Source organism: Larus michahellis, chromosome Z (genome assembly GCF_964199755.1).
Source record: "Larus michahellis chromosome Z, bLarMic1.1, whole genome shotgun sequence".
Classification (NCBI taxonomy): Eukaryota; Metazoa; Chordata; class Aves; order Charadriiformes; family Laridae; genus Larus; species Larus michahellis.
In genome coordinates this window covers 21,083,580-21,100,029 of record NC_133930.1, presented here as the reverse complement: position 1 = coordinate 21,100,029, position 16,450 = coordinate 21,083,580, and the positions used below count along the sequence as shown (strand labels likewise).

Genomic DNA, 16,450 nt, shown 5'->3' with positions numbered 1-16,450 from the left:
CGCACAGGTCTGAGTATGGTCTGCGTACCCCAGTTTTTCCCTCTCGTTTTTACCTCTATCCCTATGGTTAATCACTCGTAATACTAATGTGACTTGACTAGACTTTGCAGAGTGAGGTAGGAAGTAGGACACCTGTGTGCAGGAGCGTGTCTCCAGCAAAAAACTATGGATGGGTAGAAGTTGGAGTGTAATCAATCCAATATATTTGACACTTGAGCACTGGTACCTTCATAATGTGATACCTACGTAGGGAAACTTGAAAATTCTTGCTCTGCACTTTTGCTGTTTTGGGGGGAGGTTCTCATGAAGCATGCGTCCTCATGTTGACACTGTAACATAAGTATATTTTGATGTTATTTTAAGATCTGAAATGAGGGGTGTTTCACACTGAAATGATTTATACAGTTACATGCTCTGAGAGTCATTTGTATTAAATCAACTAGACTTTGATTTTTATCAGCAATGAAAGTGGGCAGAAGTATTCTTAGTGTGTGCCAACATGCAAGTAATACTTCAGAAATGTGTAAAAACCTAAGGAAGTCATGAACTTTGGCATTTTTGCATTTTCAGAATGGGAGAAACACAAAACTGTTTGACATTTCAAAACTTTTCTCCCATATACACACTTCACGCTCCAACAATCATCTGTACTCAAACCTCTAGATCAGAGGTCCTGGACTACAATAGCCTTCAGGGGTCTTCAAAATTAATTTGTGTGCATTTGGGATGTTTTAAGGAAATGTTTCTGCTTGTGAAAGGAAGACTTCAGAGCTGTCACCAGGCAGCTCTGAGGAGTGTCCCGCCAGGGACTAAGTGTGGGTCCTCCATGCAGAAGGAGGGAGGGGGTAGACCCTTGGCACTGGGGCACACACCCCAATGACTTGCACTGTCCAAGCATGGCCACGGGCCCCAGCTTCATACTGAGATAAGAGAAAAACCTGTCTCTCCGCTGTGGCGGAGTTGCTTAGGCAGAGGTGGGAGAAACTCCTTCCCTCCCCCACGTGCAGCGACAGAGACTTGTCAGGGGGCTGCTGGCACAGGCCACAGCACCGACCGTCTGTCTCAAACCCCTGCTGCCCCACACAAGTCAGGAGAAGTCACCCTTGTGCCCAGGGTCCCCTCGTCGCCTTCCCTCCCGGAGGGATGTACCCCTATCCCGCCGAGCCGCTCGGGCCCACGGCGGGCCACGGCAGGGCAGGGCAGGGCGGCCGGGCCCGGCCCCGCCCCCCTCGGGCCGCCCCGGGGCCGGGCCAAGCCGGGCGGGCGGAGCGGGTCCCCGGCAGGGGCCGTCCCGCCGCGGCGGGGGCGGAGCCGCCGCCCGCAATATAAGCGACGGTCCGGGGCGCTGCTGGGTGTCTGGAGCGCGTCGTGAGCTGAGAAGGGCGTCAGGGCAAGGCCGGCGGGCAGGACGGAGCCGGCGAGGAACGGGGATGGAGCTGCTGCGGACCATCGCCTACCCGCCGGGCGGCGGCGGCGGCGGTGGTGCCGCCGCCAAGGGCTGCGAGGCGGCGGTGGGCAGAGCGGCCGGCGGCGAGTCGCGGAGAAAGAAGGCGGAGGAGCAGCCGCACCAGCACGCCCACCCCGCCGCCGAGGTCTCCCGGATTATAACCGACCCCACGACGGGGAAGCGATACTGCCGCGGCAAGGTGCTGGGAAAGGTAATGGCAGCGGCGGGCACCCGGCCCTCCCGGTCGGCGGAGCGGGCGGCGGGGGACGCTGGGCTGCGCCGGGACGCCGGACCCCGGCCCTCACGGAGGTCCCAGCGGGTCTGTGGGTCCGAGCACCCTTCCCGTCCCCGGTTCATCGCTGCCCCTTGTTACAAGCGGAATCGTGCCTGCAGCTGGGGCGAGCCTGCAGGAGCGACTTCGGTGTCGCATTTGGGGCGGGGGGAGCCGCAGGGCCGACCTGCAGATGGGGGATGAACCCGAGACCTGTCTTTTACTAAATTACCCGGTGCGAAGGAAGTTGCGCGCCTTGACTAATACGTGAGCTGGTGAATGACTAAGTGTGGGACTTCTTTCATACCTTCTGTAATTGCCTTTTTTCTCGTGTGCCTCTCTAGGGTGGATTCGCCAAATGTTATGAGATGACGGATTTGACAACAAATAAAGTTTATGCTGCAAAAATCATTCCTCACAGCAGAGTAGCAAAACCTCATCAAAGGGAAAAGGTGTGTGTGCGTGAATGACTTTTTTTTTTCTTCTTCTGAAACTCTCTTTGTGTGCCGGATTGCCCAGCCCTTTTCCTGAAACGGCTTTGATATGAGCTCAACCTTGTGGATGCAAGGCTAACAACGCTGTCTTTCCCCCCCTCCCTGCCTTGTCTCTTCAGATTGATAAAGAGATTGAGCTGCACAGCATGCTTAATCATAGACACGTTGTGCAGTTTTACCACTACTTTGAAGACAGAGAGAATATTTACATTCTTCTGGAGTACTGCAGTAGAAGGGTGAGCATCAACTAGGAGAAATTCAGTATTTACTTACCTGGAATCTGCAACTAATTTAAATGTGTGATGTGTAAAAGGTATCTTTTGTGGCTTCTTTAGTTGTCATTTTCGCATGCATTGATTTAGTTTTGCTTAAGGTGAATCTTGTGTGGGAATGTCCTGTGACGCTTCTGTATTTGTTTTCTCTCTGCAGTCAATGGCTCACATCTTAAAAGCGAGGAAGGTATTGACAGAACCAGAAGTACGATACTACCTCAGGCAAATTGTGTCAGGGCTAAAGTATCTTCATGAACAGGAAATCTTGCACAGGGATCTTAAACTAGGTAAGGTCTGCTCCTTGCTGACTTCAAAACACACTCCAGCCCTGTCAGCATTGTACCACTTTACACTTGTATGGCGATAGCTTAATTAATAGAATTGGCTCAGTCTGTCTTTACAGTGGAAACTTGGAGTGCTTAAGGCATGACATTAAGCATTCCTACTTAAAAAAAAAAAATATCTTGGCTAGCTTCTGGCTTTGAACAACATATGACTCAGCACCTGTGGCAAATGCATTCCTACCTTGCAAGAAAAGGGCTAACTGGAATTTCTGTCTGCTAGGTAACTTCTTCATTAATGAGAACATGGAACTAAAACTGGGTGACTTTGGCTTGGCAGCTAGGCTGGAACCACTGGAGCACAGGAGGAGGTAGGAGCCCGAAAAAATGCAAAGTCTAGTAGTAACTGAAACCAAATCCATTTAGAAATGAAAAATCCTGTTCCATAGTAAAAGCTAATTGCTTCTGGGATCAAGGCTTGCCCTTCTAGAAAGCAGGCTGCTGTGCTTTGACTTCTGCTTTCCTCTGAGCATTTGAGTAATAACAAATGCCAGAGGCAGGGTACCTGACTGACGAATAGTGCGGGTAGTCTGCTGTTCCTCTACCACGTAGATGTGTTTCATCACATCTTCAATATTAACATTCATACAGCTCCTCTTTAGGAGTCTCTAAGCTCTTGTCCAAACTTGAGAAGAAAACCAGCCCTATGAAAAATAGCTTCCCTCCTCTTTCTATCTGAAATACTAACAGGCTCTGTGGCCTCTTTGATTTGCAGAACAATATGTGGCACACCAAATTACCTCTCTCCAGAAGTCCTCAACAAACAAGGGCATGGCTGTGAATCTGACATCTGGGCCTTAGGCTGTGTAATGTAAGTACTTCAGTGCCTTTGAAATGAAATATTTCTATCATTGGCTTAGGCTTTTAAGAGTTCAAAGGGGATGCAGTACTACAACAGTTTGCCACCCTTTATACGTGTCTAGCCCAAGTGCAGAAATGCCCCTTTGTGTTGGGAGACAGACAAAGCCTTTTCAGTAGTTGCAGAAAAGTATCATGGGTGTGTAAAATAAATAAATAAAATTGGTTTCCTTTTAAACAGGTATACAATGCTGTTGGGAAGACCCCCGTTTGAGACCACAAATCTTAAAGAAACGTACAGATGCATAAGGGAAGCAAGATACAGCCTGCCTTCATCTCTCTTGGCACCTGCGAAACACTTAATAGCTAGCATGTTGTCAAAAAATCCTGAAGATCGGCCCAGTTTAGATGAAATAATTAGACATGAATTTTTCTTACAGGTTTGTATTGTCTAGTGTTGTGGCTGAAAAATATCCACCTTAGAAATGCACTCTGTGGTCTAATAATTGTTTTTTGAATCTCACTTCCACAGGGCTTTACACCTGATAGACTTTCTGCTATCTGTTGTCACACCGTTCCTGATTTCCATTTGTCAAGTCCTGCTAAGAATTTCTTCAAGAAAGCAGCTGCTGCTCTCTTTGGTAAAAAGGATAAAGCCAGATGCTTTGACGCACATAGTAAGTTTCAAGCATAGGTACAATCCACTTATCTCTTACGCTATCAATGTCATACTAGTAATGTATAGCTATGAGATTGCAACGGAGCACTTGTACTTATGTCTCCTCCCTGGGTTAGTCTTGACCTCTTTATCAATAAGTAAAGATGGTAGCCTGCAATTTATGCCAGCTTACGTAAGTAAATGCTGCTTATGGCATACTGAAAATTCTATATTGGGCATCTGTTAATATGTAGTGTCTGTTAAAGTTTAGTCTCTTAGTGATCTGTGTATAATGGTACTGCAGTTCTGGGAAACAGTGGCAGGTTTAGAAGGTACTGGAGGGAGACAATGCACTTTCTGCAGCTAACTTAGTAGGCTTTCTGTAATTGAACAGTACTTCCAGATGCAGCATTAAGTATTTATTTTTTTTCTGTATTACAGTTACAGACAGACTAGCTAAAGAAGATGAAGAAATCTACAAGCTCAGGCATGATTTGAAGAAGACATCGATAACCCAGCAGCCTCACAAACACAGAACAGATGAGGTAAATGCAAGTGCCATTCAATTCAAATCCAATAACAGTTGGGTGGAGTAGCTATAATTAAATTATATTTGACTTGGATATCAGAGCTGGGGCTGTACACAGCATAATCAAGCTTAAATGATTAGCAGGAGTTGTTTTAAGAGGGCTTAGCCAAGCTTCACCAAAGTATGTTAGCCTTTGTAGGCAGACTATCAATTTTAGCTTTTGAGTAATTATAGTATCTGCCTAGAGTCCATTGTCACCTGTGTGGTAATTTGTCTGCCAGGTGCTCTTTCCCAGTATTCCACATACAGGGATTCTGTTCATGATTAACTAGGACTTCTTAAAGAATACATTGCTGAGATCCAACTCTTACCATTTGGTGTTCAGACCTGCATGCAGCTGTTCTCTTGCTAGGGTAGGAGAGCAGAGTACTGATTAATAGTGTGTAAGATGCAAACTGAAGATCTAAAGAAATGGAAAGACCTGGTGTGCTGCTTTAAGCTCAGTCTAACAGCAGCTCTTTGTACTTGCTGGAAACATTTAATACCAGTTCCCCTAGAATTTCTTATTTGTTGAGAGACAGGAGAGCCATGCAAAACTTGTGTATAAGCCTTGGCTTGTGTTATGTTTGATGTTTACATGTCTGACATCTCTTCTAGGAAATCCAGCCTCTAATCACAACAGTAGCGAAGCCGGGAGCGGTACCAGAAACTAAGCAGATTGGAGACTCTATTCGTATGATAGTCAGGGGAACTTTGGGAAGCTGCAGCAGTAGTAGTGAATGTAAGTGCAGCAAAGTGTAATCTCTAATTCTAAATCCCACCTTTAGTTTGTTCACGTGTTGGACTCAGAAGCTTGAAATGAACAGCTGCTTTCCTTCCCACCCCTATTTTTGATTCTTTAAATTTTACAGCTAATATTTTGGAAGAATTAAAACTGGAAAGCCATAAAGACTAAACTTCTTAAAACTGCAGTCTCGATAACTGAAACATTTAGAATGAAGACCTGCTGTCTGTGTGCTCTTGTCAGTCTAATAATGCTTCTCTTTCAGGCCTTGAAGACAGTACCATGGGGAGTGTTGCTGATACAGTTGCAAGGGTATTGCGAGGATGCCTGGAGAACATGCCAGAAGCAGACAGCATTCCCAAAGAACAGCTGACAGCATCCTTCCAGTGGGTTACAAAATGGGTGGACTACTCCAACAAGTATGGCTTTGGGTACCAGCTGTCAGATCACACTGTTGGTGTCCTTTTCAACAATGGGGCGCATATGAGCCTTCTGCCAGACAAAAAGTAAGCATAACTACAAAACTGAGAACTCACTAAGGCGGTTTAAACATGAAATGCTTTTATCTCATCTCTAACCTCCTTACTTTTTCTCCTCTACAGGACAGTCCACTACTATGCTGAGCTAGGCCAGTGCTCTGTCTTCTCAGCCACAGAGGCTCCTGAACAGTTCATTAGCCAAGTAACTGTACTGAAGTATTTCTCTCACTACATGGAAGAGAACCTCATGGATGTAAGTTCAGCTTCTTTTGGATCTTGAGCTGCAAAAATGCACAGAATGTGAACTGAGAGATTAATGTAATGTCTGTTCCTTTTCCTAGGGAGGAGACTTGCCCAGCCTAACAGATGTACGCAGGCCTAGGCTTTACCTCTTGCAGTGGCTTAAATCTGATAAAGCATTAATGATGCTCTTCAATGATGGCACGTTTCAAGTAAGTTTGGTAGCATCACCAGAGACAATGTTTCTAAAATACTTTATGTAGTTTTATGGCAGTAAGTGCCAGAAACCGAGAGGAGAAAGTATACAAACAGGAACTTTTCTCTTTTACAGGTGAACTTCTATCATGATCACACAAAAATCATCATTTGCAATCAGAATGAGGAGTATCTCCTTACCTACATCAATGAAGAGAGGATATCCACAGCGTGTCGTCTGACAACTCTTCTGGTTTCTGGATGCTCATTGGAACTAAAACACAGAATGGAATATGCTCTGAACATGCTGCTGCAGCGATGTAACTGAAGGAACTGACTCCGTTAAACCAAACGGACGTTCTTGTTCACTGTGAAATCTACAGTGGAGATGGTGGAGAAACTAGTATGTTGGTGATGGATGTGTGGTGGTACGAAAAATTTACTGTCCTAGTGTGCTGGGCACGCATCTATTGGACAGAAGCCTAAACCTACTGTTGGACTATAATAGTTTGACAGGGAGTTTTTTGGACCATAGCTTTCCTTGCTTGATGTGTGTGTTTAAAGATATTTTTGACTTGAACTCTGAGCAGAGTGTGACTGCTTGCTCTGTAAGACAGCATTTCTGATGGAGTTAAACTGTGAATATGCATCTGAAAGGGGAGGGAAGGGAGAGCTCCATTGTTGGGGATAGCTGTAGTAGGCAGCTTCTGGCTGCTTAACTGTGAACTATGGCCATACTCTTTTTTTTCTTTATTTTTCAAAAATACCCACACTTGTGGCTGGCAAAGTGCATTCCTTGTTAATATGTTTTTGTATTTATTGCAGCCTAAAGTGAAGTATTTATTACACAACTTTTTTTTTTTTTTGGACCTTGGCATTTTAAATATAAATCTGTTGGCAATAAAGAGAATGGAAATCTGCAGCATTGTTCTCCATTGTTTTTACAAGACAACTTAACATGCTTTGCTTTGCATTGCCAAAAATCTTGCATGTCTGCTTTCCTTGTGCCATTTTAAAAAAGTCTGGTCCAGGTCAGGATATGAATGTAAGGCCCTAGCACTTAGTAGTTTGCCTGTGTCTAGGCACACTCATAGTATCCTGACACTTCAATGGTAGAATGAATTGTCCATACCTATCACTGCCCCTCTGTTGTGCATATCTTTCTGCCCTTGGTTAAATGGTAACCCCAGCAAAGTAAAATCAAAACACAAGATGAAAGGCCAATTTACTATCAACTTTGGCCTCACTTTATGGAGTTGATAATGTTAGACAACCACAAGTATTATTAGACCAGATACCATTTATGGTATGCCTTAAATTCTCTGTAAAGCAGCTCAAAACAGCTAAGGAAGCATAGAGATGGCCTGCTGCTTCATGCAATCCAATTGCTAGTAAGCATAGACTTATTAGAGCAATTTTTATCCCAAACTGAAGGCAATGCTATTTGTTAAACTATGCAAATAGGTGGGATTTTTTGAGGACTCATGACTTGGTGCAGGGGGGGAATGTCTACTTGTGGGCTGGGCTTATTTCTCTCTAGATATTGCATAGCACCTGTACTTACATAAACACATACCAGTTTTCAAGCCAGTATTCAAGCAGCAAGCAGTAGTTAATTGCTTATTTGGATTAATCTTTGTATAACTGAATGAGGCCTGTTCTGAAAGACAGACCTCTATTGCCATCAGTGTTTCAAAGCAGCTGAATGCAAGGAGCAGGCAGCCAGTCTAATGAAGTGCACACTAAACAAGGTAGAGATGTCAACCCAAAATAGTGAGGAGGTGTCACTGGTTTGCTCCATCTTGCAGCAAGTGTGTATAAATGTGATTGTTTTCCTTGTATTGAATGCCGTGCATTAGGTAATATTTATTTACTTCTCAAGTCTAGACAGGAAGACCTAATTTGAGTTCTCCAGATGGATTCATTAATGTAACTCTAGGCAGTTCAGTGAAGTTAAATATATATAATTTCTATAGTGAGCAGCTTCCCAGCTGTCTGCTTTCTTGAAGGGATAATGGTTGATTTTATTCTTGGGAGGCCATGACTTACCTAATTCTGCTGCAAGCATACAGCCACTGTTGAGCCCTTTTCCTTTACAAAGCAAGATCTCCCTTTTTGTTTATGACACCAGTAAGCATGCAGTTTCAGTGTATTTGAAAAACAAAAATTACTCGAGCTATAGTACTTCTTCAAATGGAAAAACAGTTCCATTTTTGACTGTATGTGTGCTTGAGAAAGTATGAACCTTTACTTCAGCTGCTATAATTTCTTTGAGAATCAAAATCATCTTTCTATGGCTGAAATTCAGGCTGGTGTCAGCAAATAAACTGACTTCAAGTGTGGGATGTTTAAAAGTCAATGTAAAGGCTCCAAATCCTATTGTAGGAGGCTAGTTGGTTGTGGAGAGTTGCAATGCACCTCACTCAAATACAGTTAAGTGAATCAGTTATTTGTATGCAATGTGTATATGTGGTACCAGAGTGCTTGGCGTTTTTTAAATCCTTCTGTATCTTTCTGGTAAGTGCTCTATATTCTTACCTCACTTTTGATTTTCATATTGCAAAATAACAGAGGTGTTTAGATCGGGTTAAGGAGAAATACCCATTTAAAAGTACACTACCTTTGCCCCAGCCCCTCAGCCCAAGGAAGGAAAGCTGCTTTAAATTTGTAATATAAGAACTTGCAACAGGAGCAAAGGTTCTGAAATTCTTTCCCAGGGTGGATCCTGTCTTAAATAAGACACTGTAGTTCACAAATTGACCTTCTTTACCCCATCATGTAACATCCCTGTTGTAATTCCACATATAGGAAGCTTAATATTAGAAAAGTACTTGTCCACTCCTCTTTATAAAAAATGTCTTACCTTCTCTTGAAAGTAAGTTATATGGTCTGATTTTATGCTTGTCAGGCAGTAATCCTAATCTTTTATATTGAAAACAAGAGCAAGCACAGTGTAAGGGTTTAGCTTGGGAACATACATACTTGAATGAAAACATAGGGATTAAAGGATTAGGTGAAAGTTGGCCCATAGGTTTCACACGTATTAGTAGTGGACACAGGAATTAACATTGCCAAGAAAAAAAATATCTCTTGTACTCTTATCAAAACATCTTTATCAAATGTTAAAATATATTTTTGCAAATATACATATATATGTATACATTTGTACAGCACAGTGCACTAACTTGCCAGTAGCAAACAAGCTAAGGAAACGATTCAAATAGGTCATGCTTCAGTGTTAACCTAATGTATTACCCACTGATGCCACTCATCACTCAAGTGTTCTAGGGCATTCTGTAATCCATTTAAGGTGTTCCGAAATTATTCCATTTCATTAAATCACTTCATACACTGTATATGACAAAAAAAAAAAAAAAAGATAATTTGGGTTATATGCTGGTCTGCAATATTGATCAAACTTTCTGACATTTTCCAGGTTACTTAGGAAACTAGAAGAAGTTTCAGTCATTTTAAAGCTATTTCATTATTTCTGAAAATAGGTTGTAGAATGATCCTTCAGCTGCCCATCAGTAACTGTGAATTTCCTGCCTGGTTAGATGGATTCTAAATGTGAATGTAAACTTCTTCAAGTACAACAGCAGTGAAAGCAAGACTAGGGAAAACATGGGCCTGCTGCTGAATGAGGTAGGTGCCCTGGTGACAGAGGATGCTGGGAAGGCAGAGTTACTGAATGCCTCCTTTGCCTCAGTCTTTACTGCAAAGGCCAGCCCTCAGGAACACCAGGCCCTGGAGGTAGGAGAAAGTGCCAGGAATAAGGAAGACCCTCCCTCAATCGAGGAAGATAGGGTTAGAGATCATTTAAGCAAACTTCACACCCACAAATCCATGGGCCCTGATGGGATGCACCCGTGAGTACTGCAGGAGCTGGCAGATGTTAGTGCAAAGCTGCTCTCCATGCCTGAGGACTGGAGGAAAGCTAATGTCATGGCAGTCTTTGGAAAGGGCAAGAAGGAGGACCCAGGAAACTACAGGCTGGTCAGCTTCACCTCCATCCCTGGAAAGGTGATGGAACAGCTCATCCCGGATGTCATCTCTAAGCATGCAGAAGGAAAAAAGGTCATAGGGAGTGGTCAGCATGGATTCATTAACGGGAAATCATGCTTGACAAATCTGATGGCCTTCTAGGATGCAATGGCTGGCTGGGCAGATGAGGTGAGAGCAGTGGACATTGTCTACCTTGACTTCAGCAAGGCTTTTCACACTGTCTCCCATAACATCTTCATAGGTAAGCTTAGGAAGGGTGGGTTGGATGAGTGGACGGTGAGGTGGATTGAGAACTGGCTGAATGGCAGAGCTCAGAGGGTTGTGATCAGTAGCCCAGCATCCAGTTGGAGACCTGTAACCAGTGGTGTTCCCCAGGGGTCAGTACTGGGTCCAGTCTTGTTCAACATATTCATCAATTACCTGGATGAGGGGACAGAGTGTACCCTCAGCAAGTTTGCTGATGATACAAAACCAGGAGGAGTGTCTGACACACCAGAAGGCTGTGCCACCATACAGAAAGACCTGGACAGGCTGGAGAGTTGGGCAGAGAGGAACCTAATGAAGTTCAACAAGGGCAAGCGTAGGGTCCTGCACCTGGGGAGGAATAACCCCCTACACTGGTACAGATTAGCAGCTGACCTGCTGGAAAGCAGCTCTGTAGAGAGAGACCTGGGAGTCCTGGTGGACTACAAGTTGACCATGAGCCAGCAATGTGCCCTTGTGGCCAAGAAGGCCAATGGTCTCCTGGGGTGCATTAAAAAGAGCATGTCCAGCAGGTTGAGGGAAGTCATCCTCCTCCTCTACTCTGCCCTGGTGAGGCCACATCTGGAGTACTGTGTCCAGTTCTGGCCCACCAGTTCAAGAAGGACAGGGAACTACTGGAGAGAGTCCAGTGGAGGGCTATGAAGATGATCAGGGGACTGGAGCACCTCTCTTATAAGGAAAGGCTGAGAGACCTGGGTCTGTTTAGCCTGGAGAAGAGAAGACTGAGAGAGGATCTTAGCAATGCTTATGAATATCTAAAAGGGGGATGTCAAGAGGATGGGGTCAAACTCTTCTCAGTGGTGGCCAGTGACAGGACAAAGGACAATGGTCACAAGCTATAACACAGAAAATTCTGTCTCAACATAAGCAAAAATCTTCTTTCCTTTGAGGGTGGCAGAGCACTGGAACAGGCTGCCCAGAGAGGCGGTGGAGTCTCCTTCTCTGGAGATATTCAACACCCGCCTGGATGTGTTCCTGTCCAGCCTGCTCTAGGTGAACCTGCATTGGCAGGGGGTTGGACCAGATGATCTCCAGAGGTCTCTTCCAACCCCTACAATTCTGTGATTCTGTGATTACCTTGATTGACCGTTTATTGCTCTTTTCCACTTAGTATTTGAAGAAACACCTTAAACTGTTATGATGGGAACATAAAAAGAGTTCAAGAAATCAACCATTCCTTGCACAGAGGCATTACTGGTGCCAAGCTGGCCCAGGTAAGGAGTTACTGAACACTTTTTCTTCAGAGGTTAAAAAAAACTAAGGTACTTTACAGTTGCTTCCATGAAGGATTCTGAGTGGAAGAACTGAATGAACTCCCCAACACTTTGCCAGAATGTATTGCTGCCTTCTTTTGTGGCAGGCCAGAAATGAAGATTACTCCATGCTCTGTCTCCCTTACTTATCTTGAAAGATCATGAAGATGACTGCTTATTTTCCACTGATAATTTCAAAAGTCAGATAAAGGAGAGGGTGGAACACCTGTGCTCCATGAGTGGGTGGGTGGGCATCTCTCCATATGCTAAGAATCTTAGGCAGAGGTGGACAAAAGAAAGTGGAGGCAAAGGTCAGCTGAGAGCCCCAAACATGCTCCATGCTCTGTTTCTGCTCACCAACCCTTCCCAATGACTTCAGCACAACCTCTGTAGTCTTCCCACCAGAGAACAATCCCGATCTCTCTACTGACCTGTTAGACAGTCCAGAGAAATACTCTGACTGTGGATATTGAATGGATGAATTGTTGAGATTAAAATTCTTTTAAATTCAACAACTTTCTTTTAAAAAATAATTAAGGTTAGATACTTGCTCCATAGCATATTTCGTACTGTACTACTGTTATTACTAGATGTATCAGCTAATCCTTTTTCCCTCCATGGAGATCTCATTTCTACCCTCTCTCTGATTTTCTGTTCTTTTTTCTCATGATCCCACCCTGGGAAATAAACACCAGCTCGTGTCAATTATTTACCTGGATTTAAGATCTTTGGGGCTGATAACCTGTCACACAGCTAGGTCTTCCTAGACAAAGATGACTTCAAAGTGCTATAGTAATTCAAATGACCCATTTAAAACCTGGTCATCTTGGACGTCATTCCTCTGGACCATTCTTTTGAAGGACTCAGTTCACAGTATATCACATCAAATGACCACCACATCAACACTGTTAACAAGGTGAATAAAAGAAGCTTTGAGCTCAACTTTTCAATCTTACTGCAGACTCAGGAAGACCTCACCTGCTCCCGCTCGTGTTTCAAACACTGATTTCACAGGCACAGCATTAGAATAAAATTGATAGGTGAAGTATAACAATTCACAGAAATTCTACACATATGACATTTTCTGCTTTTAAAAGTAGCCTCTGTAATTTATGACTTATGGTGATAGGCTTTTTTCCTTATTTATTGTAAATAAAGACTGGTTCTGGTGGGAGGAGAAGGGGGAAGTATAGTGTGTTATAAAGTAGGCTGTGGCAGAGGAGGATAGTCAATGAGAGCGGAAGAAAAGAAGCAAGGTTATGCTATCAAAGCAAGTTTAATCTTCTAAGCAAAAAAAAGCAATTTGCTTATCATCCTCAAGGCCAGCTTCTTATGTCTGCCATCACATTAAGTCATGGATAGGTGCAGTAAAAGATGCATGAGAGGTACAATAAGTGGATAGAACAGGAAAGGCCGGACTTTTTAGTACAGGGAATCCAAGGTAGCTGAGACAAGTTAGTGCTAATTTAAATGCCTTTTATTATATATTAGCACAGGCTGCAACAGTTGTATGTAATGTTTTACATAGCAAATGAAAAAAGATGGCCTGATTTTCAGATGTGCCAACCTCCCTTAGTGCTGAGCACCTATGGAAATGAGAGGGGATGGTCTCTGCTTACAACTGAAGTTAGATATCTCGTAACAGGACACAGGGCGTGATGGTGTCAGGCAGGGGTTATGGAAAGGGGAATGTACACAGAGCGATTATAGGATTATTCAGTAGTATATGATGCTGTTTCTTTCTCTCTAAGCATTTACACTGAGCTTCTCATCCTCACATCTGATCATCTCCACATCATGTCAGTTCCTTCTTGTTATTGTTAATTATAAATAATTAGAAGGTTAGCTTGGGAGGGTGAGTCATGGCACAGGAGGGTATGTGGGAATATGTGGGTTTACAGAGGGGTTCTGTAAAAAGTGAGGGAGATCATAACACCAGGCGGAAGAGAAGGTGCTGGGAGAGCCACAATTTGGGGGAGGGAGCCCTGGGAAGGAAAGATAGGGGAGGGATGGCTAGGGCAGCCAGTGGAGGGGAGATCCCGGGAGGCAGAGGCACCGTTTTGGGCCCTCCCCCAGGGCAGACCTGTTGTGAAGGAAGTGGAGGCAGGGAGGAAGGAGAGAGCCAGGTGAGGTGCCTGATGGGGCAGGGGCGGGCAGGCAGGCCCAAGGGAGGCCTCGTGGCAGGCCCAGAGGAGCCAGGGCCAGCCCTGAGAGCAGTCTGGCTGCAGGCCCTGGCCTGGAGAAGGCCTGGGGCAGGCCCAGGGGAGCGAGGGCTTGCAGCAGGCCTGGACAGGGAAGGCCTGAGGGAGGCCTTGCAGCAGGCCCAGCATGGGGGAGGCCAACTTTCAGCCACCTCTGACACATGGATGATGGTTATTGTGAGGTTGGGTAAGGGGTGGAAGAGGAGAAGAGAGTGGAGCGGGACAGTTGAAAGCAGGAGGCACACAGGGAGAGTGAATTCCCCTCCACATAATGGAAGAAGGTGACACGTCAGGAGGCAGCACACTTATTACACACAATATGCATCTCTGAAGACATTAAATGCGAAGTAAGTGTTTAGAAAATTTTCACATTCTCAGTAAAACAAAGGATTAACAATGATCCAGTTAGATTAGAGGTGCTAGCACTGGGGACCAGTATGGCAAGACAATGCATTAGTCCTCTGAGTCACTGGTTTCGTTCTCACATGGGCCTTTATTAACTGGAAATCTTTACCTCCTGATGGTTGACTATGGACTATGTGAAATGAGTTGGTGGCTCTTTCCTGTTCATACTGAGAAGGTATCCACATTACAAAAATCATCACTGCTAATTACAAGCCATTTGCACTAATTGGTATCCTTGCTGGAAGGCTTCATAGGGAAGAAGGCTAATGACTAAACAACAGGCATAACAACGAAAACACCCTATTTCCATGAAGCTGAGCTCCCGAATGGTCAGGGACTCTGTGGGGTGGGTCACCAGGGATATGGTTGTTGCCTGAGGTGTGTAAGATATGGGTGGCCTTTTCAGAACCAACCACTGATTTTCTGAGCCTAAGCTTTCAGCAGTGATGGGGATTTGTAACTTTTGTATGCTGTACCTGTTCTGTACAGAGCTTCCTATCTCCAAGTATTTTACCACAGTTTATTTTCTGAATTTTTGGTTGTCGCTGCTTTCATTTGATTGCCCATCATCTGCATAAATGACAAAGTAAAAATTTCTGTTTTCTAATTTATCCATAGTAAGTGAAACTAGTGTCTTCTTAATAGACGGCTTCTTTTGCCTTAGTCTTCCCTTTTCAGATAGTTTCTGACGTAGAAGCCCCATAGAAAATCATTGTAACCACCCATCCTTCAATGAGAAAAGTAAATTGAAGAAGAAAACGGTAAGCCTCCTGTCTCCTGGATTTACTAGTTACTGGCTAACTTTGCATCATGCAGCATCTGTATAACTGCAGAAGCAGGGGGAACGCCCCACATATTAGCTAACCTAAGGAATAACAATAGCAAGTATACCACGCAGCAGGAGCCGTAATGTTTCCTGTGTATCCAGGTATCACATGTTTGGCATACAGAGCTCAGTAAATTTGAAACATTTGGAACAGACAAGTAGAGGGACAGCTTATGCAATAAACAGATTTCAGGGAGGTGTATGGAAATTGGAAATACAGTTACCTGAAAACAGTGACAACTCAGCAACGTGAAAAAGGGGCCATGCCCAAAATGAGAGTCTGTAGCGTCATTGTCTCTATAGCTGACGGTGTGGTTCCCCTTCTTGAATGTTATATCCACCCAACTTGTACCTGGGGTGCTGATGGTCCCCTTGGGGATCTGTTCAGTATTTAGGGGCCCTTCTGCAGGGCTTCCCACTTCACAAATTCTTCCTGGATACTAACACACTTCCATGCGGAACAAGCCTGTCGGATAAGGAGTGCTAGTACATTCATTTTGAAAAAGTAAAACATAGCTTAGAGAGAATTTGTTTATCAGTTTGAGATCTCTTTCTCCAGTGTTTCTCAAATGTTTGGAGTTCTTACTGTATCAATTACTACTTGTCTTGCTCAGTGTTTCTCCTAGGGTTTCAAAGTAGGAACTTGGAGGATGAGTAACTTGCAACTAGTGATGACCTTGGTTTTGGGGGAGGGGAAAAAACCAAAGCAACCAAACCCATGAAAGGATACTGTAAACAGACATGGTGTTTTCTACTTAACCTTGGTTCTTTCCACAAACTGTGATTTATGGTGTGGACTTACTGAAACCAGGGTCTTGGAAAAACAAAGGGTGATCCTGTAATTATGTGACCAGTTTATGTTGTATGAATAATCTTTCTTCTACCATTTCCTAAGGTTGTGTATTGGACATTGCAATTATAATTATGGTCAATAGCAGAGGTTTATAAATGCTGGTTTTTAACCAATTTGGACTCTGCTAAACTAGAA

The 16,450-nt window shown here is 44.1% G+C and overlaps 1 protein-coding gene across 1 annotated transcript; it reads left to right on the top strand.

The window, feature by feature from the left end:
• The first annotated feature begins 1,316 nt into the window (after positions 1-1,316).
• On the top strand, positions 1,317-7,430 carry PLK2 (polo like kinase 2). Its single transcript, XM_074569898.1, has 14 exons — positions 1,317-1,658; positions 2,063-2,170; positions 2,332-2,448; positions 2,642-2,771; positions 3,049-3,136; positions 3,541-3,636; positions 3,865-4,063; positions 4,156-4,300; positions 4,723-4,826; positions 5,468-5,591; positions 5,860-6,100; positions 6,197-6,326; positions 6,415-6,525; positions 6,645-7,430. Exons 1-14 carry the CDS (start codon positions 1,431-1,433, stop codon positions 6,834-6,836), a joined length of 2,013 nt encoding a protein of 670 aa, XP_074425999.1. The 5' UTR covers positions 1,317-1,430; the 3' UTR covers positions 6,837-7,430.
• Positions 7,431-16,450: the final 9,020 nt, after the last annotated feature.